Raw genomic sequence first — 22803 nt, 5'->3', positions numbered from 1 at the left:
GCGGTGATGGCCCTTTTCGGTCAAGGAGCATGCGGAGCGCCAGACCCAGGTCCACCAGCCCAGTGTCCCGTCTCCCTCAGTGGCCAGCACCAGCCGTTTCAGAAGAAGTCCCTCCAGGTCCTGGCACTGGTGCCCCGGGCCCCTAACACTCCGTTCAGCTCCAGGAACCGCGCTGCCGGAAGTATACTGAAGAGCTGCAGGGAGTTCAGAGAAGAGGCACAGAACGCAACCCAGGAACAAAGGGGAGAGAGTAAAGAGCTACGCCTGCCCAGTGGGGCTAGAACAGTTCAGGAGGGGCCAGCCCTGCAGCGGGGTGGGAACACCACGGGAGGAGAGGAGCAATCGCGGAGCTGCATAAGGCCATAGCTGGGAGCAATGCGATGGAATTAAGGAACAGCCCCGACTGCAAGCCGAAGTGATACAGGCCCCACCACTGGGGGGATTTAAAGAGACCAGACAGCACGGTAGCACGCGGGAGCAGGAGCCAGGTGGGAAAGAAACAGCTGCCTGGACTGAGCACATCTGTCTGTAGCATGGCCACTGACCAGGGGAAGGGCAGCTCTTCGCTCTCCCAGTCACGGGCACCTGAGACATGGGGTAAGGGGATTTGCCTCTATCTACCGTCCAGCGATGCTGCAGCTTCTATTACGACTGCACCTCGTCAGAGCAGTGCCCCCTAAGGGATGCAGCGAGAAAGCTGGAAACCTGCAGTGGGACACCACAGTCCTGAGCGTGGCACACCCCCTCTTCCCAACAGGTGGGCCCAGCCCTGACAAGTAGCCTCCCGCCCCTGCCGTGCCATGAGAGGGGAGGTCAGTCTCTATGGCCTTTCAACCCTTTGTCCCTCTGCCATTAAAGGGGCTCAAGGGAGGGCCTGGGGCACTTTGACACCTGTGGATTTTTGTCCACTAGGAATTAGACTGAACCCTTCGACTCAGACCAGACAGGACCCAGCACCGGCACATGGCAACAGCCTCCCTCCCCAGACAGATTCCAGCCAGCAAGCCGGAGGCACAAGGCTCCATATCCCGGCATTAGCCCTCTTAGCCATCCTCTCCCCGCCTGGTGCTGAGGCACATGGGCTACACATTAACAGTGCCCCGTCCACACGCTGCTGTCCCCAGGGCCTGCTGGAGCCCGGAGCAGGCATTACAAACCTGGCTGAAGGTCATGGTGTGACGAACTGGGACTGTTCTTAATGTGGTTTGTGAATGCTGAGTGGGGAGTGTTGGCTGGGAAGGCAGGGGAGTGTGGCTAGGATGGTCTGTATGGAGGGATGGGAGACTGGCCGTGAGGGAGAATACCTGAGCATGTAACATGAGAACCCAGGAAGGGGTTAGAGGCCAGGTGACACCTTTGCCTGGGAAACTGAACAAAGGCGGGGGGGGGAGGGAAGAGTTTTTCAAGAGCTGGCTGGTAATGGAGGGAGCCCAGACAGGGCTCTGCCCCCCCACCCCCCAATGGGGTGGTGGTGCCCCTGGGACCCCAAGATGGACCTAACTGAGGGAATCCTGTTGTCTGTGCCTGCAAGACCTGTCTTGGACTGTGTTCCTGTCCTCTAAATAAACCTTCTGCTTTACTGGCTGGCTCAGAGTCATGGTGAATCGCAGGAAGCCGGGGGTGCAGGGCCTTGTGTCCCCCCACACTCCGTGACAACTGCTGGCAGGGGTGGGATCTACTGCACCTTGTGGATGGCGCTTCCTGCATTAAGTGACTGGGGAGCAGTAAAACGAAGGGAGATTGACGGGGACCAGGTGGGCTGAAGAGTCAGAGAAAGACTGTTTCAGGGGGCGATTAACCCCTGGGAGCGTGTGACCGGAGAGAAGGACTTTTGCAGTAAAGGGTCCCCTGGGGGATCGCAGCGAGCGGTCCCAGGGTGGAGGAGTCTGCAGCTCGACCCTGGCAAAGAGGTGGTGACCTGAAGAAGGGCTGGCACACAAGGCTTCTTCCTGGAACAGTGGAAAGCCAAGAGCACAGGCCGGCGAGTGGGCAGCAGGAAGATGTATACTAAACGCCTTAAGAGCGACCTGGTGGAGCTGCGCAGGCAGAGGGGGCTGCGCACTGGGAGGTCCACCAAAGAACAGCTAATTGCCCAACTGGAGGAGAAGGATCGCTTGGATGAACCGAGCCCTGTCCTTGAGGGAAGCCACCCAGCGGATGCAGCGTGGGCCCTGGGGCCTGACATGGCTGGAAGGGGTCAGACTGCTGCCGAGGACATCCCGAGCCCCTGCCTACCTATACCTAGGGGAGGGGTTGGGGGAAGCCCAGCGAATACTGAGGGCACCCTGACCCTGGCGGCCAGCAGGTGATCATCCCGGAGGAGCTTCCCGTCCCTGGAGCGGATGTGACTGGAATATGAATGGAAAAGGAGACAGGAAGAGCTTGAGTTAAGGAAGCAGGAGCAAGAAGAAAGGAAAAAGCAGCAGAAAGAAGGAGAAACAGCGTCAGCATGAGCTGACGGAGGAGAAACAGCGTCAGCATGAGCTGGAACTGGACAGGCTGAGGAGCAGCGAGCCCCCAGCTGTGGTGAGTGAGGGGGGACCCAAGACTGCAGAGAGCTTTGATACGTGCTTCCTGGCCCAGCGTAAGGAAGGGGAGGACATGGATACCTTCCTGACGGCCTTTGAAAATACCTGCGAGCTGCCCCAGGTTGACCCTGCAGACAGGCTCCAGTTTCTCATCCCCTCACTGGACCCCACAGCCAGGGAGGTGTACAGCCGACTGAAAGGGGCGGAGACAGGGGACTACGAACTGTTCAAAAAGGCCCTGCTCCGTGAGTTTGGGCTGACCCCTGAGATGTACCAGAAGAGGTTCCGGAGTCAGCGTAAAACCCGTGAGGGTACATACCTACAACTGGCCAACCGGGCGCAGGGGTATGCCCACAAGTGGACATCTGGGGCCCAAACTAAAGACGACCTGCTTAACCTATTCGTACTGGAGCACGTGTATGAGCAGTGCCCATCCGACCTGAGGCGATGGTTGATGGACCAAAAGCCAGAGAACCCGCAGCACGCAGGCCAGCTGGCCAACGACTTTGTGAACAGTCGGGCAGGGGATAACAGGGAGGAGTCCCAAAGGAACAGTCCCACCACAACGCAGAGAGAGAGAGAGCCAGCCATGGGACCTCCCAGTGGGGAAATACGGAAAACCCCCACCAAAGGGGAACATCCAGCGTCAGGTCCGTCTGACCCGCTCGAGGGGACCCACGGGACATGGGCTGCTATCACTGTGGCCAGAGAGGCCACATACGGGCCCAGTGCCTCAGGCTCAGGGACAGACTGAGCAGACCAAACCCACACAGGGTTGGACTGGGTAGAGACCCAGCCGGACGAGGAGCAGCGTTCTCAGGCAAGGGGGGCTGGCAGCGTACCACCTGCTAAGGAGGGAGGAGAGCTCCATGCCAGCTCCTCTGGGGGGGCTGGATGCTCCAGACACAGGGTTTTTGGTTTACAGGGTGGGCGCGGGGCTGTCCCCCCGGAGAGAGTACCTTGTTCCCCTGGAGGTGGATGGGAGGAAGGTCAATGGATACTGGGATACGGGCGCAGAGGTGACGCTGGCCTGGCCCGAGGTGGTGGCCCCAGATCGGGTGGTGCCCAACACTGTCCCGGGGGTGGGCGGGACCCCCATTCAAGGTGCCCATGGCGAGGGTACACCTGAAGTGGGGGGCCAAGGAGGGCCCCAAGGAAGTGGGGGTACACCCATATTTGCCCACTGAGGTGTTGATGGGGGGGGACCTGGAGAACTGGCCAAGCAACCCCCAGGGTGCCCTGGTTGTGACCCGTAGTCAGAGCCGGCGAGGGGCACTGCGCCCTGACCTTGGGAAGGGTGCCTTGCCTGAGGCGCAGGACCCTAACCTGGTGGGGAGGGAACGCCCAGGGACACGGCTCAGGGAGGCTGCGGCTTCAGACCCAGCCGGCGAGAGAGAGCAGGTGGCCATCCCTGTCCCAGCTGCTGAGTTCCAGGCCGAGTTGCAGAAAGATCTCTCCTTGCGGAAGATAAGGGACCTGGCCGACCTCAGTGCGGTACAGACCATGCGGAGAGGTGGCTGGAAAAGGTTCCTGTGGGAGAAGGGGTTCCTGTACCGAGAATGGGCCCCCCCAGGGAAAATGGTGTCAAGGGGGATCAGGAGGCAGCTGGTGGTACCCCAGAAGTATCGCCGCCAGCTGCTGTACCAGGCCCATGACATTCCCCTCTCAGGGCACCAGGGAACCTGGCATACCCAGCAGAGGCTGCTATGGAGCTTTTACTGGCCTGGGGTCTTTGTTACTGTCCGACAGTACTGCGGATCCTGTGACCCCTGTCAGAGGGGGAGGAAGGCCCGGGACAAGGGGAAAACGGCTTTAGGACCCTTGCCCATCATAGAGGAGCTTTTCCAGAGGGTGGCCAAGGTCAAAAGGGGGGCTCTGAACCAAGAGAGCCCAAATCACTGACCTCCAGACTGGAACGCTGGGAGAAGTCCCCAGCCCAGTTGGAACCCCAGGAGTATTGGGGTAGGAAAAGGGCACAGGCCGCATAAACCTTCCCACATGCGAACTACAAGTGCCATCGAGCACCCCCGACCTAAGGGGGCGTGAAACTGGAAGGGCCTGGTGTAATTCTCACCAAGGAAGAGGAGGGATGTTGGAGCATCCACAGGAACGGGGGTAGGTTCGAACTTCCCTGGATCACTGGCTGAAGTGACCCCGCTCAGTTCGGTCTAGAAGGGGGGAGAGATGTGATGAACTGGGACTGTTCTCACTGTGGTCTTTGAATGCCGAGTGGGGAGTGTTGGTTGGGAAGGCAGGGGAGTGTGGCTAGGATGGTCTGCATGGGGGGAATGGGAGACTGGCTGTGAGGGAGGATACCTGAGCATGTAACATGAGAACCCAGGAAGGGGTTAGAGGCCAGGTGACACCTTTGCCTGGGAAACTGAACAACGGCTGGGGGGAGTTTTTCAGGAGCTGGCTGGTAATGGAGAGAGCCCAGGACAGGGCTCTGCCCTCCCACCCCCCAATGGGGCTGTGGTGCCCCTGGGACCCCAATATGGACCTAACTTGGGGGGGCGGGGTCCTGTTGTCTGGACGGGGCTCTGCCCCTCCCGCCCAATGGGGCTGTGGTGCCCCTGGAACCCCAAGATGGACCTAACTGAGGGGATCCTGTTGTCTGTGCCTGCAAGACCTGTCTTGGACTGTGTTCCTGTCATCTAAATAAACCTTCTGCTTTACTGGCTGGCTGAGAGTCATGGTGAATCTCAGGAAGCCGGGGGTGCAGGGCCTTGTGTCACCCCACACTCCGTGACACATGGCCACAAGTGCTTTCATTAGACTCAAGCTCGATAACGAGCAGACTTCTGGCTTCCACTCAGCAGGGCCCCCCCAGGTGCTCTCACAGCTCGAGCGTAGGCCTTGGCCCTGGTCTGCATTAAAAAACTATTTTGGTATAACTACATCGCTCAGGGGTGTGAACAACCGCACGCCCACTGACACAGCAACAGCGACCTAAGCGCCGGTGCAGACAGTGCTGTATCGGCAGGAGAGCAGCTCCCGGCGACATAGCTACAGCCTGTCGCAGGAGGAGAGTAACGAAGCCGGTGGGAGAAGTTCTCCCCGTTGGCTTAGAGCGTCTACATTACAGTGCTGCAGTGGCACAGCTGTGCCCAGGCCGCGTTTGAAGCATAGAGCTGCCCTCAGACTGAAAACCGAAAGGGCACACCCCAAAGCACTTGGGATGCTCCAAACTAGCTGCTGGGAAGAAAGGCCTAGGGCAAACCCTTCGTACAGTGCCCCCAGACACGGAGCCCATCACGCTAAGGACACAGCCACACAAACAGCCAGAAGGAAGTGCCATGGCTACCAGGGGCGGGGGAAGGGAGTGTGTCCCAGATACACCCATCCCACGCACAGGCCAGAGCGGAGTCGGCACAGGAAGCATTTGGCTGCAGGCACCGAGCGCATGTGTCGGTGCCTGGGGCCCTCCCATGCCATCCAGAGGCTGCAGACACCTGCACTAGAAGGCTGCAAGCCACCCAGAGACACATGCGTCAGCTCTGCGACGGGGGGATAATGGGCTAGCTGCTCTTGGCGGGAGGGGATAAGCCAACTCTCCCCAATAACCAGGCCCCACTGGGAATCCCAACAGTGCAGGAACCCACAGTGATCTGGTGCTTCCTGAGCACCCCCGGTCAACAAATCGCAGAGCGACGGGCTCAGAGCTGCCCTTGGAGTCTCTCCTCCCCCCGGTGCCCTCAGCATCCCCTAAGCTGTGTCGGGCTTTGCGCACTATACCTGTCCACGGGTATGGCAAGAGCCAGTGGAGACAGCAGTCCCGGGGGTGTCTGCATCTGAGCAGCACCTCATCCCCTCAGGTAACACACGGGTCCCTGCCCCCAGGCCCTTAGAGCAGCCCGGTGAAGGAACACGAGTGAGCAGGACAGACCCACGAGCCAGGCTCTGGCTGCAGGCACAGCCCGCTCACAGCTGCCTGGCTCGGAAGCACTCGAGCAGCTGTTAAATAATGTGTAAATCATTCGATGGAAAGAAGAGTCAGAAAGAGCAGCATGAGGCGGGGGGAGGCCAGCCCGTGCATCTGAGCACAGGGGACTCAGAGCTGCACGGCCCCTTGACATTGTTTGTAAAACACTAGCAGTTTGGGCGGATGGCCAGTGCGTGCAGGATCAGGAGCCAGAAGCCACAAGCTTTAACCCCAGCTGTGCCAGTGACTCCCTTAGGGATGGAGGGCGAGTCACAGCTGCTTTCTCCCTGTGATTCCCGGTCCGAAATGGGCACGAGAACACAACCACCACAAGGCAGGGCAGAGGGGGAAGTAATACAAGCAAAGGGCTTTGCAGACTGACCGTGCTAAGCGCCAGCAGGAGATTCTCGCCAATAGTCACAGCAGGAAAAACACAGAGCTGGGGCACGTCCCCTGCTTGTATTCGCACTCATCACGAAGGTGACGGGGCCTAGTCCAATGAGGGCTATTGCCCCCGAGAGACAATAGATGCAGCAAGGCTAAAAGCCGCAAGGACTTCGGGCTCATCTGCGTTTACGGCGGGGGTTAGGTGGTAGAACTGCGTTGCTCAGGGGCGTGGACACACATTTGTCATGTAGACTTGGGCTTCCACACTGAAGCCTCCAAGCAGCAGCACTTGGTGCCGTCTGCAGCACAAAGCGAAAACCAGAAACGCAAAGGAGATGGGGCAGTTCTCTGGCCTGCGTCACACAGACAACAGGGCACCGGGGTCAGGGTCGCAGTGCAATGAAGTTTGAGACCCACTGGAGTAGGTGATCCCGACCGTCTCACCTGGCCTTGGGATCTATGACAGACTTGCTGTAAAACCCTCGTTGTGGTGCCCTGCGGAGACGCCAGGGCCAAGGTGGTATCAGTGGGAGTGCCAGGTATGATCACCACACTCAGCTGTGGCTGGAATGTGGTTAACTCTGTGCTCAGCCTCAGAGCTAGCCAGCCCGGGGTTCCCAGCCGGCGTAGGTTGATACTCACATGCCTCCAATGGCAACAGTCGCACAGGTTCGCTCTGAGAAGGCAGGCACAGTCTCCGTGGCCGTGCTGGCGGGTCTGATGTAGTCCACAGTGACGTTCACCTGCAAGAGAAGGCAGACAGGTCTGAGACTTCATAAACCACCAGAGCACATGGCAACGACAGACCGAGCCTGGGGTGAAGGGGCCTCTGCACTCTGCTGCTCAGGGGCTCTCTGAATGCGACCTTCCCCAGCCCCCTGCCCACACCCAGAACCAACTACAGGCTCCCAAATACTCCATCCAATCAAAGCATGCACTTCCCAGCTAACGCTAGCCAGGCTGGTGAGCTACAAGTGTAACATCTGACAGGGCAGCAGGAGACAATAGCAGAGAACATGTACACCAGGAGCCTTCCAGGTTTAACAAGCTGCACAGAACTCAACTGCTGCAGCCCTTGGCTCGGGGAGGAAAGCGCAGCTCCAGCGTTTGGGCTGAGAGAGCAGGACTGACCACACTTCACTGCTTCTCGCTCCCAAACGCACACGAGACGCAGCGGGGCGCCAGCAACAGCACAGCACAACATGGAGACCGAATGGACAACCAAGGTTTGCCCAGGACAAGGCCATGCCTATAATTTTACACAAACTAGATAGAGCTCTTAGTCCTGCTGCTGCCAATCGCAGAGGTCATTAACACAGGCGGGCAGCTGGCAGAGATGGTGGCACCTTGCTTATCAGTGGGGTGTTGAGAACCAGCTACAAATCATTGTTTGGGAAAACCCCGAACACCCCTTTGGATACCAATTCAATATATAAATGAGCATCCACCTTGGACAGTATCGTACTGTCATTAGCATTCAGCTCCCAAACCACTTCAGACCCGTGCATCTGGAGTTAGGCGGCTAGTGTTTGTCCACACTAGACAAGGGCGTTTGTAAAATGTGGTTGCTACAATCCTGGTGCAGACACAGCGAGTGGTAGTTCGTAGTCTAGGCTCCCCGCCAGGGTCCACCTTGACCAGTCGAGCCGTGTGACCTACAACTTGCCCTATCTACACTGGGCTTTGAATCGTATTGGCTGTTAACACATACCGTGGGTGAAAATCCTGGCCCTGCAGTGTCAGCGACAACATTGACTTTGACAGAGAGACACCTCCACCCGTAGTCTCCCAGTACAGACAGGCCCGGATGGCCAGCTTTGGCTTCCCAGGATCGAAGCTGCTGGCCATCACCACCTAGTGACTGCACGATACAAACCCCTCTGGGCTGAAGCAGCACTCACTCCTGTAACAGCTCTCTGCACAGAGACCAGTTTTACCCTCCAGAGGCTCCTGTGGCCAGGGCAGGGGGAGCTGTTCCTGCCCCATTCGTCCTCCCTACAATCAAAGTCGCCCCTGCGTAAAATTCCCAGGGATGCCGCTGTTCCTGGTAAAGAGCTCAGCTGGTCACGTTCTCTCTCTGTTCCCTTTCAAGAAGGCTACAGATGATGCACCAGTGTGGAGGAGCCGCAGCTGAGGAAATCCGCTAATCCCAAGGTGGTTTGTACAGGGAGGAAAGCCCAAGTGGAAGGAACGGGTGGGAGATCCTGAGTGCAGAGTTTAGGCAGCTACATTTCCAAGAGTGACCCTTGGCCTTGGCTGCCCGACTTTGATGCACTGAAGGAGCCTGCTCTTTCCAGGGGCCATGCTCGGCACTTTCTGAAAAGCAGGCCCCGTTCCATGGGAATTGCCAGATGGATCAGACCCCAGAAGCCCATCTAGTCCCACATCCTGTCACTGACACCCAGAGAACGGGGCAAGAAGCCCAGTGGGGGACAGATGGGGGATAATCTGCCCTCCCCGTAAAGGTCTCATCCCAGAGATTGGTTTGAACCCTGGAACAGGGGCTCTCCCCCTTCCCAAACTCTCTTTACAGCTTTGGCTAGAAGAACTCTGGATGTTATCATCCGGATACTATCCAAACCGCCTTTGAACCTTGCTAACGTCTTGGATTTAGCTTCCTGTAGCAGAGCAGGGAGTTCCACAAGCCAAACAAACGTATGACAAAGCGTTTTCTTGTCCGTTTTGAACTGACCTCCTTTCAGTTGTGCTGAATGCCCCCTTGGCACTGCCTGATAAGACAGGGGAACAGAAGCTCTACGGCGTTAAGTTAAACGGGCCCCTTTTAGTCAGCTTGGCCATCAATTTTCAAACAAATGCAACAGAATTCCGACTCGTTAGCTAGCTCTGCACGATGCAGTGGTACAGGCGTCCAATCCAGTACCGGGGAGTTTGAACAGCAATTCCCAACTGCAACAGAAAGGGCAGCACAAGAGGGGCTAGGGGAATTTCAACTGAAGGGCTGAAGTGTTTGAACAAAGCCTGTTACCTAATTCATGCCAACAGCTACATTTCTATGTAAATCCAACTTAATCCGGCTGCTTTGCTTACTCCAAAAACTTACTTCCCAACATTTTAACTGCCCCTTAATCCAGATAAAGCTGAGGTTATTCCAGTAATTGGGGGATGGAGATGGGAGAGGGTGTCAGCATCAAGTAATCTGCCTTGCCAGACTTGGAGGGGCTTGGATTTCCCAGATACTGTGGGACTGTCTCCTGCTAGCAGAGTTCAGACCCATCATTTTCCAGTAGCAGAGGCAGCAACTGTGGTGTGGGAATGGCACAGCCATGCCATCGGTGAGTGCCCACACAGTCTGCACCAGCGCTACTCCCCCAGGGGAGAGCCAGACATTCCCAAGCAGACAAGGGCCTAGAGCGGACCTGAGACCCAGGCCTTTCACAGCCCAAGGCAGAATCGCTGCAACCTACTCAGCGGGACGTGGCCCCTCCTCACACACTGCAACCCGCCTTGTCTGTCCAAGGGCTCCAGCCCACCCAGCTTTAAACAGGGTGGGCCGTGGCTCCCTTGGCAAGAGGCAGCAGCTCTCAGCTGGCAGCCCCCTAAATGTAATCAAGTGGCAGCGGGGGGCTCCTGGCCTGTGTTTCATCCCCTGCTGGGTGTGGGGCCTGGCAGATCGCGCTCGGCGTGCTTTCCCAGGATTGGTTTCTTGGGAGGGAAGATGGAAGCAGTTGGTTTTAGGGAGGAAGGGAGGGTGACTCTCCCCTGCTTAGAAGTAATCAGGCAGCAAAAGAGGGGAGACAGGCGCTGACAGGGCCCAGCACGAGGTCTCCCTTGGTAGGTCACCAACCCATGGAGCTCCAAGTGTTTCATACGGCCATATGGCTAAGCCATCTCTCTGCCCTAGGGTTCCCTCACTGCAGCAGCTGGGCACCTTGCACACGAAGATGATCAGCAGTAGCCAAGTCTCTAGTGGACTTCATGGAGCGCACAGCTCTTCTCCCAAAGCCTTGCTACTCACCCCACCCACCCAACCGAGCTACAAAGTGAGTGCTCCCACCGAGGAGATTTCTGAGTGCTGCTTCCGCAGCTCAGCTGTGCTCTGCAGCCAGCCAGCAGGAGGAATCATTTATACATCACTTTTTTTTTCCAGGTAGGGTTTTTTCCTCTCTTTTACACCTTGTACTTCGAGCTAGCACCTTCGTTCCGCTTTCAGCCTCGACTGATCAAGTCAAAAGGGAGCAGGAGACAGACAGGCGTCAAGTTCATCAATGTTACAAGAGTGTCTTGAAAGCCCTTTCAACTGTCGGCTCTTTACAAGCCTTGCGTTTAAAAGGAGCATAAAAATGCAAAAAGGTACGACTCACTCAAAGCCTCCTGCCATCGGCTCACTCGCTCGTACAAAGAGCTAATCATGTCTGGGAAGCAACAAGAGGGAACTCTGTCAGGGAAGAGCCAATTAAGGGGGGAGGTTAAAGTAATTCCTTCTGGTGAAACTACTGTCATAACAACTCTGTGGGGGGAGGGGAGAGGGATGATTATTTGGAAAGGGAAATTAGGAAATTCAAACTCGCCCAGGGTTTCTCTCGGCAGCAAGGAGCAGCGCATTTTGGAGATGCCTTGACCAGAAGCAGACAATAGCTTTTGGCTAAAGATGGGGACAGGCACCTGACCCAAGAGCTGACTCAAAGACGTGCTCACCTCCCATGCATGCTCCAGCACACGGCCACGCATGGGGTGCTGTGTACGTACCAGGGTAAGAAGGTCAGCAGCACAAAGGGTCGTTGCATTTCACACCTCAAAACGCGGGTTCAAATCCAAAATGGGGGGAAGGAGTATGGTGGCTGAGTTGTGGACTGAGGTTCACTAGACATGCAAAGTATCACAACAAGGTGGCACGAATAATGGCATCTGCCCTGGACAGTAGGTTCAGGTGCCCTGGCAAAGCCGACCTGCCACCAGTCTGTACTACGCCAGCGTGGTTAAATCCTTCGCTTCTCTTAGCAAAATCCACTCCCTCCGGACAAAACACCCCACAAATTCCCTACATATTCCCACATTCAATCTGACAGGCCTCAAAACAGTTTGCATCCAGGCTGACAATGCTTCCTTCCTGGTGCCACTTTCAGAGGCAGGGATGTGACAATCTAATTCCCATTTTACTCACCCGCTACAAAATGCAACCAATGAATTGAGACCAAAGGTGGCAACGGTAGGTCCTTTCCAACTTTCATGCGGTAAATAAGCACCCCGACTTTCACAATAAGCCAAAAAACAAGCTAATCCCATTTCAAAACAAGCCAGTCCTTAAGAACCCCCACACTCTATGTGACTGGATCCACCGGCATGCAGTCTGGACCTGTGGTGGGCCCACTGTGCACCCCTGACTCTCCCTTGCCCCAGCTTGCCAGGAGCTATCAAAACAAAAGCAGCTACAAGCCAAAAACTAGCAACTCAAGTCAATTAGGCCAAAAACAAGCCCAATTTCTGCGTTTTTCCCTCGGGTTTGGCATGTCTGAAAGGACCCAAGGGCCAGTGACTGCAAACACCACACAGCCGACATTAAGGAGGCTGACGTGACAGGCCAACAAGTCATGGAGCACTCTTGGTGACAGCTGAAATGTTCTACCCCACTGACCCAACAGCACCCAAAGCAACAAGAAGTTACTCACCTTGTGCAGTAACGATGGTTCTACGAGGTGCGTGTGCCTAGGGAGCTCCCCGGTAGGTGTGCCTGCAGCCCTCCAGTAGAGCACCCTAGGGACACTACTTGAAGCAGCAACGGCTATGCCACTGTCATAGCATCAGGGCGGGGGAGAACTGCAGCATGGCGTGACCAGCACAGTTGAGAAACAAACGTGGGCAAGACCCAGTGTGTGGTTTAGCACAGCGGCTCTCCAACTTTCCAGACTGTTCCCCTTTCAGGAGGCGCATTTGTCCGGCATACCCCAAGTTATACCTCACTTAAAAACTACTTGCTGACAAAATCAGACCTAAAAATACAGAAGTGTCCGAGCACAATAGTACTGAACAATTGCTGACTTTCTCCTCTTTACTATAGAATTATAAAACAAATCAATTGGAATATAAATACTGTAGCTACATTTCAGTGTTTAGTATGTAGAGCAGTATAAACAAGTCATTGTCTGTATGAAACTTTAGTTGGTACGGACTTCACTAGTGCTTTTTCTGTAGCCTGTTGTAAAACTAGGCAAATCTCTAGCCGAGCTGACGTACCCCTGGAAGAGCTCTGCGAACCCCCAGGGGTACACATCCCCCTGCTTGAGAACCACTGCTTTAGTAGACAGAGCCTGGGTTTAGCAGTCAGGAGAGCTGGGATCGCATTCTTGGCAGTCAGCAACTTGCAGCGTGGCCTTTGGGAAAGCACTGATGGTCTGATTTTCAGTGGCCCGCCATCACTGGGAGCAGTGGGTGCTGACCACCACTCAGCCGCTCTGACAGAAACGGAGATTACACCATCGTATTTCCCTACCTCCCCAGGCACTACAGGTTCATGTTTGCAACGCACCGAGCTCCGGAGAGGAAAGGTGCTAGGAACGCGCCTATTATGCTATTATTGAACATACCATAACATTGCATTCTGAAGAGATGTATCAAAGAACCCCAAAGGGGTTCCAAGAACAGCAGCCAGCAACGTTACAGCAGCAGGAGGCCGCTACAAACCAGAAATTAAACCCTAAGGGTAATTAGCATTTTGATCCCGTTCCTGTTAGTTCCCCACAGCCAGGCCATAGATCTGCCTTCATTCTCTCACCACTGGGAATTGGCACTTCTTGGCACCCAGGCAAACGACATCAAGGGAACACAAACCTGTATCTCAGACCTCAGCCTCTGCCCTGTTCTCATTCATACCCAGTCCTCAAGGGACCCCACTGACAACCGGCGTATAGCCAGGTTACCACTCAATCCCATCTGATCCTGACCCACAGCACCCCAGCTATCCCAGCCCTGCCATTCCCCTTCAATCCAAACCTGCTGCCCCCCGCTAGTCCAGCCCTATGCACCGCCCCCCCGTTTTGCAGATGTCCCTCAATCCTGCCCAACAGCCCCCCAAGCCCTGAATTCCCCACGCAGTTCCATCAACACGTCAGCCCCATGCAGCCTGCTGGCTACCCAAGGCCTCTCTAAAGCAGAGACTGCTAGTGGTGCTGGACTGCAACAGACACCGTGGGCCCTGTGGTTTGTAGCACCTGTTACTGAGAGAGCCAATGCCCCTACTTATATAGCCCAAAATCCCATTAGCCTTCTTGGCAACAAGGGCACACTGTCGACTCATATCCAGCTTCTCGTCCACCGTAACCCCCAGGTCCTTTTCTGCAGAACTGCTGCCTAGCCACTCGGTCCCTAGTCTGTAACAGTGCATGGGATTCTTCCGTCTTAAGTGCAGGACTCTGCACTTGTCCTTGTTGAACCTCATCGGGTTTCTTTTGGCCCAATCCTCTAATTTGTCTAGGTCCCTCTGTATCCTATCCCTGTCCTCCAGCGTATCTACCACTCCTCCCAGCTTAGTGTCAACTTCAGCCACGTTCCAGTCTCGTCAATGGATTGCCAGCTTGAGAGAGGCGCAGAAGTGCTTGGGCAGGGAGGATTCCTGCCTTCACAGTTCTCATCAGGCTGCATTTAAAGAACCCACCAGATCATTAGTAGTATCCTATAAAGGACAGTTACAGCAAGGACATAGCCGGCCTCTGCCCTGAAGCGCTCACAAGCCAAACCAAGCGATGTAAGAGGGGAATACGATCCACTGTGGACACACCCATCTGCAGTTCAAAGCAGGGGCCCGACTCCCTAGGTGTTTAGATAGCCTCCCCCACTCGCCACAGACTCTGAGCACCCCATTCCTTTATCTTTGCAACACACCAGTGTTGAGTTTAACTTCACTTCCTGTGATATTATCCCCATTTTACAGATGGATGTCAGAGGCAAGTCCCATGAATCCCAGCGAGCCAAGTCCCCACGGCACTTGCCCTCCTGAACCAGCCATGCAATGGGGTGATGGTACAGTAGCGTCAGGAAGGGTCTGAGCGCGCCGTTAAGAGGAGGGCCTGCGGCAGCCCAAGCACAGGAGGCTGTCAGCTGGCTCCATCTGACCCCAAACATTCCCGTAAATGGCCGTTACCGTCACCCAGCAGACCTGCACTTTGCTAAATATCTGATGGGGAGAAACGCTTCATGGAAACAAAGGCCGATGTGCTTGTCAGTCTGAGCACCGGCGTGTGGCCAGCTCCCCTGCAGCGCGCTTGGGCCTATGCACACGGCACTTAAAGCAGAAGGATCAAACAGAATCCAGAGGGGGAGACGCCGGGCGCAATCCGTGTCCTTCGAAGCAAGGGAAAGTTTTCGCACACAAGTGTTCCCAGCTCGCTTCCCAGGACCTGAATGTGCATTCACCACCACGCCATGGTCAGCTCCACGCACTCTGCCTGTGGCCTGGTCATGCGCCACTCTCCCCCCCACCACACACAAGGCTCCCTGCTAACAGAGCCGGTGGTCACACCAAGGCATCATTTACCATCCCACTCCTCCCCCACCCCAGATCCATCCCACCCACCCCACCCACCAGCCCTGGACTCGCTCTGCTCTACAGCCAGTGTCGATAGCAGTCGTCTACCGGCAAGTTTCCAAGGTCAGCTGCAGTCAGTGTGAATTAAATCACTCGGGCAGTTCTCCTCCCTGGAGGAGATCCAGCCCCGAGAAGAATGGCACTACACAGAGATCGGTTTGCCTTTGTACAGCCCGCCTGCTCAGTGTCACCCTCCCTTGCCTGGCGCCCAAGCACGCTCCTGGGATTATTACAAAAACACCAGACCCTCCCCCCGACAAAGGGAATTTGTGGCCCTGATTAATGAGCTGCCGGCACTCTGCAGGAGGAGGAAAAGTCAGCACGGACTGGAGGAGGGGAGCCGTGTCCTCCAGCCTCTGCAGCGTGCTCCATCCCATCAGCTTTTTACAAGGACGGGGGGAATAATGCACCAAGAAGTTTACATAAATAATTTCTGGCAGGGGACCCGAGCCACTGAATTAAATTAAAGGGTCTTGCTAACCCGCTGTTACCAAGGGAGGGGGCACATGTCCCATTCAATGACTGGTTCTGGCCGGGCCCCCATAAGGACAAGCCAAGCTCATTAACATGCGGCCGGAGTTCACCAGCTGGGGTCACAGAGCCTTTGGGAGCTGCTCCTGTTTCCAAGGCAGCTGGGGCTGAGTGCGGAATAGAGGCAGCCCCCTCCCCACACAGATGGGTTATGTGTTACCAGGCCTGCCAAGGCTGCAGCGTCCCCACGCTGTGAGAGCAACCTCTCCCATCCCAGGCTTCACCCTGGCCATCCCCAGCTCAGCAATGCGGCTGTCGGAGCACGGCCCAACCACTGGCAGGAGATGTGACGGAGTAGGGAGTGGGGAGGATCAACCTGGGGGAGTTTTGCAGGTATTGCCTGCATTGGTGATGGGATATCAGGGGGCGACTTCACTTGAGGGACGATACCTGAGCCAGGAAGGGGTTGGGGCCAGGTGACACCTTCTGCCCGGGAAACTGGTCAAAGGCTGGGGGAGGAGCCAGGGGGTGTGGCTGGAGGGGGTTTCAGTTTGGAGCTGGCTGGGGAAACGGCAGGAGCCCCAGGGCCGGGGTCTACGCTCCCTACCCCCAAGATGGATCTGACTGAGGAGGGAAGAGTGACAATGTACCACCAGCACGCTGACCCACGGGGCCGGGCTGGGGCTCACCCATGGCACAGGCAGACACACCGGAGAGGCCGCTGGGCCCTGCAGCAGAGAAGAGAGGCCCAGCTCTCAGAGGGACATCTCTCCCCTCAGACTAGCATTTTCAACGGAAAGAATGAATAGTTATTGAAAGTTTGAGGAAGAGAGGACGACTCACTGTCTACAGGCACTACCGTCAGTAATTACAGAGGAGCCGGTCTGGTGTGCCAGCCGCCTACCCACCCCCTGCCATCTGCACCTCCTCCCACCCAGCCATCCTGCATCACGTCCCCTCCCTCCCCGCCCCAGTGCTGTTTCCTTGCTTACAAGCCCACGCACCCCCACTGCGAACACGGGCTTCTCTCTCGGCCCCGAACTCAGCAAAGTCACTGAGGCTTGTGCCTTAGAGGCTGGAGAAATGTGGAGCTCACCAAGACCTCAAGCCAAGCTGGGATATTTCATTTAGAAGACACCATCCTCTCCTCCTAGGAGCTGGGACCAGCAGCAGAGGGTGAGGGGCAGGGACAGAGCTGCTGGGGAGAGTGCCTGAGCAGAACCGCCCGGTGGTGAAGGGAGAGCGGCTGGGGTTGAGCAGAGGGGCGATGCTGCCTACGGCCCTGGGAAAAGGCAGGACAGCCCAGAGCCAAGGCTCCATTAGACGAGATTCTCCCCATCACAACGCAGCTCAGGTGAAGCTTATTCATCATGACAAGAGCTCCTGGTCTCTCTATGAACAGGTAAGGAAATAGCCACTTATGAGCCATCCGGGGAGCGGCAAAGTCTGCGCCAGGCTGACACTGCAGGCCATCTCTCTCTGCTCTGCTCTCCCCAGAACAGACAATTCAGGATTTCCCTCTGTTCCTTGGCCGGTTTCATCTCGCAGGGCTGTGTAATATACGAGGCAGCGACCTGGTCTCTTTCTGTGGTAGCTGCATTAGGCACCAGGGCTCTTCCCATACGCCGAGAGAGCAGTTCTGGCCCACTCTCAGTATTGCTCCTAGTACTGGGCTTCTGTACAGGGACTCGGCCTTCCTGCATCTCTGCATGAGAATGGCCATCCCTGTTTCACAGGCAGGGAAGCAGGCATGCAGAGGGGAACAGACTCGCCCAGAGTCAACGGCAGAAGCGGGAACAGAACCCAGGTGGCCTGGGTCACAGTCTGGCACCCTACCCAGCTGACACACTCAGCATGCACCATTCTTGGAGACATACAGCTACGGCAGCAAGATGGTTCCAGGAGGCAAACGATGAGGACGGGACCAACCAAAACAGCTTGGAGCAGGTTTCAACACGGTTTCCCCCAGGCTCCTTCCGTGCAGTGTGACAAACCCATTACCTCCTGCCTCCGGCGCTTCTTGGAGAGATGCTCCCTGGGGTTACCACAGTACAGACACCACCTGCACTCCAGCCATGCCTCCCTCACCCTCACTCACCTCTCCAAGGCTTGGTCTACACTACCCGCCCCAATTCGAACTAAGGTACGCAACTTCAGCTACGTGAATAACGTAGCTGAAGTCGAAGTACCTTAGTTCGAACTTACCTTGGTCCACACGCGGCAGGCAGGCTCCCCCGTCGACTCCGCGGTACTCCTCTCGCCGAGCTGGAGTACCGCAGTCGACGGCAAGCACTTCCGGGTTCGACTTATCGCGTCCAGACTAGACGCGATAAGTCGAACCCAGAACTTCGATTTCCAGCCGTCGAACTAGCTGGTAAGTGTAGCCAAGGCCCAACTCCCCCTTCCTGCACGTCTGCAGAGCCTAACTAACCTCACTGCTCAAGGGCAACTGAGACAGGGACAGGCAGAGGGGAGCTCGGCTTGGCTCTGCCAAACGCTAATGCCGCTCCAGCCTTCCTGCCCACGAGGAAGGTAACCACCTTCCGTAAGCTCAGAACTAGCTGCTTGGGGCCACTTAGGGTCCATCTGCACAGCTCGCAGCGGTCGCCGGACATGGGCTTGCAATGCCGTGCTGAAAACAGCTGTGTAGATGTTGGGTCTTGGGCTGGAGCTGAAGCCTAGGGCGGAGGTGGTCTTCAGAGCCCAAGCTCCAGCCCAAGCCACACCATGTACACAGCCACTTTCAGCACGGCAGTGCGAGCCTGGCTCTTTGGACCGTGGCTCAGAGATGCCCTGCCGCTCGCTGCGCAGAGAATCCTTAGCGCCCCAAGGACATGCCACGTTGCTCACGCACGCTGCAGGAGGCACCAAGCAGAACAGCTGGGCAGCCCTCCTCTGCAGGAGGGGCTTTCTGGGGCCAGCCCCCTAAGCATTGCTCAGCGCTTCTTTGGCACAGCCACGTGCCAAGCACAGAGATCAGCGGCTTGGCAGGACAAGAGGAAGGGAAGATTCTGCCTGCCTGTATTGGGCTTATAGTCAGGGCCGGCTCCAGGCTTTTGGCCGCCCCAAGCAGCCAAAACAAAAACAAAAACAAAAAAAATAGCCGCGATGGCGATCTGCGGCGGCAATTCGGCGGGAGGTCCTTCGCTCCAAGCGGGAGTGAGGGACCGTCGCCGAATTGCCGAACAGCCGGACGTGCCGCCCTTCTCCGGAGCGGCCACCCCAAGCACCTGCTTGGTAAGCTGGTGCCTGGAGCCGGCCCTGCTTATAGTTTCCACAGCTCCTACCTCAGCTATGTCACCGGCGTCCGGCACCAACACGGCCGCGACACCAGCGGCAGCCTAGCTACCGCAACCAGGGGAGGCGGTCTGCCTGCACGGGGGTTGCCAGAAGCCCTTCCACCCACAAAACAGCCGAAATGACTGCCCGGGATCAGCAGCCAGGCTCTGAGAGGAGACTGGCTGCCCAAGCCCACCCCTGCAAGCTGAGCGGCTCCACTGCCGCCCACATCCCCAGCAGCTGCTCGCCAGCCCGCCCAGTGTCTCACGCACAGATTGCCTAGAGATCGAAGCCAGGCAGGGCATGGAGACAAAGGAGTGGGGGGTCCCACACTTCACCACCAGGCCACACAGCTTCCAGACCAGGGAACATCACTTTCCTGCCACTGGGTCTCTGGGCCCCAATCTCACCCCTTCCCTCCCCAGCAAGTGGAAGCTGTCCTCCCCAGAGCAGCTGGGCTCCCTGCCAGCGCCCCAGCTCAGCCTGCTCTCCAGGAGGCTGGCCAGGGAAGCAGCACAGTCCTTGCCCTGGATCTAGTTTTTCCAGCATGGGGGTGCAAACTTGGGCTGGCGTTAAATGAAGCTCAGTGATGTGCCCACTTTGCCCCATATGCGCCCCAGCCAAGGGGACAGGTGCCAGGGGCATGCTTGGAGAGCCCGCCCCTTTAGCGTAGGATGCCCGGTGCTGCAGCTGAATGCTCCAACGCCCTCCCCGAGTTGCCCAGGTTTGGGAAGTGGGCTCTGCTCGGGGTTAGCGAGTTTCCAACCTGACAACGTCCTTTACCCCACAGCTGCCCAGCGCAGCGATTTCCTAGGAAGCAGCTGGTCCTGGAGACCAGGTCAGATGGACCCCCTCAACCTGGCAATTTCTATGTTCCTAGTGCCGGGGGCAATCTCATTTAACAAGTTTCCTCTGCAAGGCTAGATGGACCTTTGGTTTGACCCAATATGGCCGTTCTTGCATTTCAATCCACCCGCCATGTGGGCCTCACCCTGCAGAGCAAGCCGGCCCTCTGGCCCGCCTTCACCAGCCTGGCATGGTCTGAGTGGGTCCGGGGGGGCATCCAGCCAACCCGTCCCTCCCCAGACAGCTCCTGCTTTGCCATCGCCCTGCATGCAGTACTAGGCGCTGCCTGTGGCCGTCCCTGCAGCCACCTTCCCCAAGGCCGAGGGAGAGGGGTGGGGGGGCCTCTCAGAGCCGTCAGTGGTACGAGGGAGGCTTTGTCCTTCCCTCCCACTCACAGGACAGGCATTACAGCACTGAACAAAGGTGTCCTGCTGCAGACGCTAGCGGCTGTGACAGCCCCTCCCCCGGAGCCCCCCCGAACCCCCCCCCCCCCCCGCTTGTTCTGGCAGATTAATTTAATTGAACTAGATTAGAACTCCAAGCTTCACGCGCCAAACAGCCCATCCTGGCACCCACACGCCATTCACCCGTCAATTGCCCAGAAACCGCCTGTCTCTTCAGTTTCAAACGGGGGAACATCTGCCTCCCCCGCCCTTGGGACGGCTGCCTGCAGAGGATGCAGGGAAGCCTCGGGGAGCCTGGGCTGGGGGGCCAGGGACGCAGGAGCAGCCTCCTGCAGCAGCCATGAGCCCGTATGTAGAGCCAACTCCCCAGCTGGCTCCCCGCCCTGGCTCCCTGCTGCACAGCAGTCCGGTTCGGTTTGGCTGCTATGCCGGCATGCCACGTCCGGGGCCCTCAGCCTCCTGCTTCCCACCCCGCAGTCCTTCCTCCGCCAGCTGTGCAAATGGGGCCATCCTTCTCGGTCACTAGGAAAGCTGCAACCTCTGCGCTCTCTTCTGCCCTGCCCCCCTGCCATCCAGGAAAGTGCCCGGGTTTCCTTGGGGGAAAGTCTGGTTACCCTACGCCTGTCTCACCTGAGTACAAACACCTGGGCCACTCCCCTTCTTCCATTGCTTCGGATTGACCACCAGCGTTGATCAGTCACCAACTAGCTCTTCACTGACAGCACTAGGGGTTTCTCACTCACTAACACACTCATTTCCAGGGGAAGGAGGGCCGGGCTGGGGCAAGGTTAGCCATTTTCCTAACGCTGCCCAGTGGGACAAACAGCTCCTTCCTAACTCTGCAGCGCCAAACGGGGTGAGACGCCAGGCCATGACACGGCATCCCAAAGCTGCCTCATTGCAAAACAGTGTTGCAGAACGATGATAATGCACAGGCTTGAAATGAGATTTCAAGATTCATGAGCCACCTGTCAGCACTAGTGCTAAGAGACAGCAGGAGATGGTCACAGAAGTCTCAGTGTCTTTGTTCTTCATTTGTTTCCTGTATCTCTTTTACACCTTACAGAATGCTGCTGGAGGTGCAGGCACACAATCTGTCTCCAGCCCCACTAACATCCTATTTCCAGAGAAACTGCCCCCCTTCCAAGGACTGTTGCTCTTTGTTCCACCCTTGTGCCTGTGTTTTTGCACATCAATAGTCTCATTTGGAGATCGCCACCGGAGTCCTGCTCATTCTGCTTTCAATTTCCTACAGCTGGCCGTTAACCCCGTTCACCTCTAGTGTGCACAACTTCTGAAGAGACTGACGAGTGGTCCCGCCCACCCCCCCCCAGCCCACCAGAATGCAGCCTTTGGTGGCTGCATGCGTGGAGTCAGTGATAAACCACACGAAACAGAAGAGCCGAGCCAAATACCTTTTGCATCTTTGATTGCTCCCCTAAAATGGGATGCGAGGAAAGCCAATCAATCACACAGGGTATACCAAAGAACTGTAAATGCCCTGAATTTTATGAACGTCTCAAGGAGCATCCCAAACCTCTGTAAAACCAGGGGTACTAATGACTGGGCGTTTAGGGGCTGTGTGTGTAGTATCATTTCCTCAGTTTAGCTTCAGTCCCGATGGACTCCCAAGCTCTCTGGGGTGAAGGCTGACAGTACAGGCTGGCAGAGCAGAGGAGCTATGCATGAGCAGAGCCTCAGTGATGCCCCAGGATATAACTGACCTTGCTAAGCCAGGGTCTTGGTTAGAGCTCTGAGAAATCAGCACTGCACTGTGCAAAGCCGAGTGCTGGCCGTTCCATTGGAGAAAACATCTGCAGGAAGAAGATGGAAGCGGGGGGAGGGGGGGGGAGGAGGAGGGAATAGTTCCATGTTTCTGATCATTGATTGGGGGGGGGGGGAGATACCCCCAGATTCCCTTCTCACCCCTGTACCTCAAGCCATTTCAGCCCTCCACAAACAGTCTTAATCTAGATGGGGCTGGAGACCTCCTGCCTGGCTTGCCGCCTTCTCCCTTTCCATTCACTCACTTACATCCTCCCGGATTGTTTGTTCCTAAAACTATTCACCTAAAGTTAGCAGAGACAAGATGGCTCCCAGGTTTATCGGACATCTCAGAAGGGTTTGAATAAGAGCCCATCTCCCCACCACGGCTGGATGTTGATATGAATTACGCCATCTGTATTACTGGGGTAACCCCACACTAGCGCTGCCCCGGTGACTAGCATGGACCTATTGGAAGTGGGGGAGGCTGTCACAACACATTTGAGGTACACCTCCAGACACAAGGGGGTTTTGCACCAGCACAGATGCTCTGCACCACTGCAGGGCAGCTTGCACTGGTGCACACTATCCTGGTTTGAAGCTAGGGGAAGCTGCAGTAGCACAAGCAGCTTTACACGGTGCAGCCTGCTGCACTAGCAGATG

General features: G+C 56.6%; 1 protein-coding gene across 1 annotated transcript in view; it reads right to left on the bottom strand.

Annotated features, from left to right (window-relative positions):
* The window catches only part of LOC117873444 (staphylococcal nuclease domain-containing protein 1-like), a 162297-nt gene extending 149571 nt beyond the window's left edge, over positions 1-12726 (bottom strand). Inside the window, exons 1-3 of the mRNA XM_034762821.1 lie at positions 12695-12726; positions 12465-12585; positions 7480-7580 (exon numbers count right to left, since the gene is read on the bottom strand). Coding sequence (XP_034618712.1) covers positions 7480-7580; positions 12465-12585; positions 12695-12726 — 254 coding nt within the window. The remainder of the gene's footprint in view (positions 1-7479; positions 7581-12464; positions 12586-12694) is intronic.
* Positions 12727-22803: the final 10077 nt, after the last annotated feature.

The sequence above is a fragment of the Trachemys scripta genome, chromosome 1 (assembly GCF_013100865.1).
Source record: "Trachemys scripta elegans isolate TJP31775 chromosome 1, CAS_Tse_1.0, whole genome shotgun sequence".
Taxonomy (NCBI): Eukaryota; Metazoa; Chordata; order Testudines; family Emydidae; genus Trachemys; species Trachemys scripta.
The sequence above is the reverse complement of the archived record's forward strand: the minus strand, read 5'-3'. Positions and strand labels throughout refer to the sequence as shown.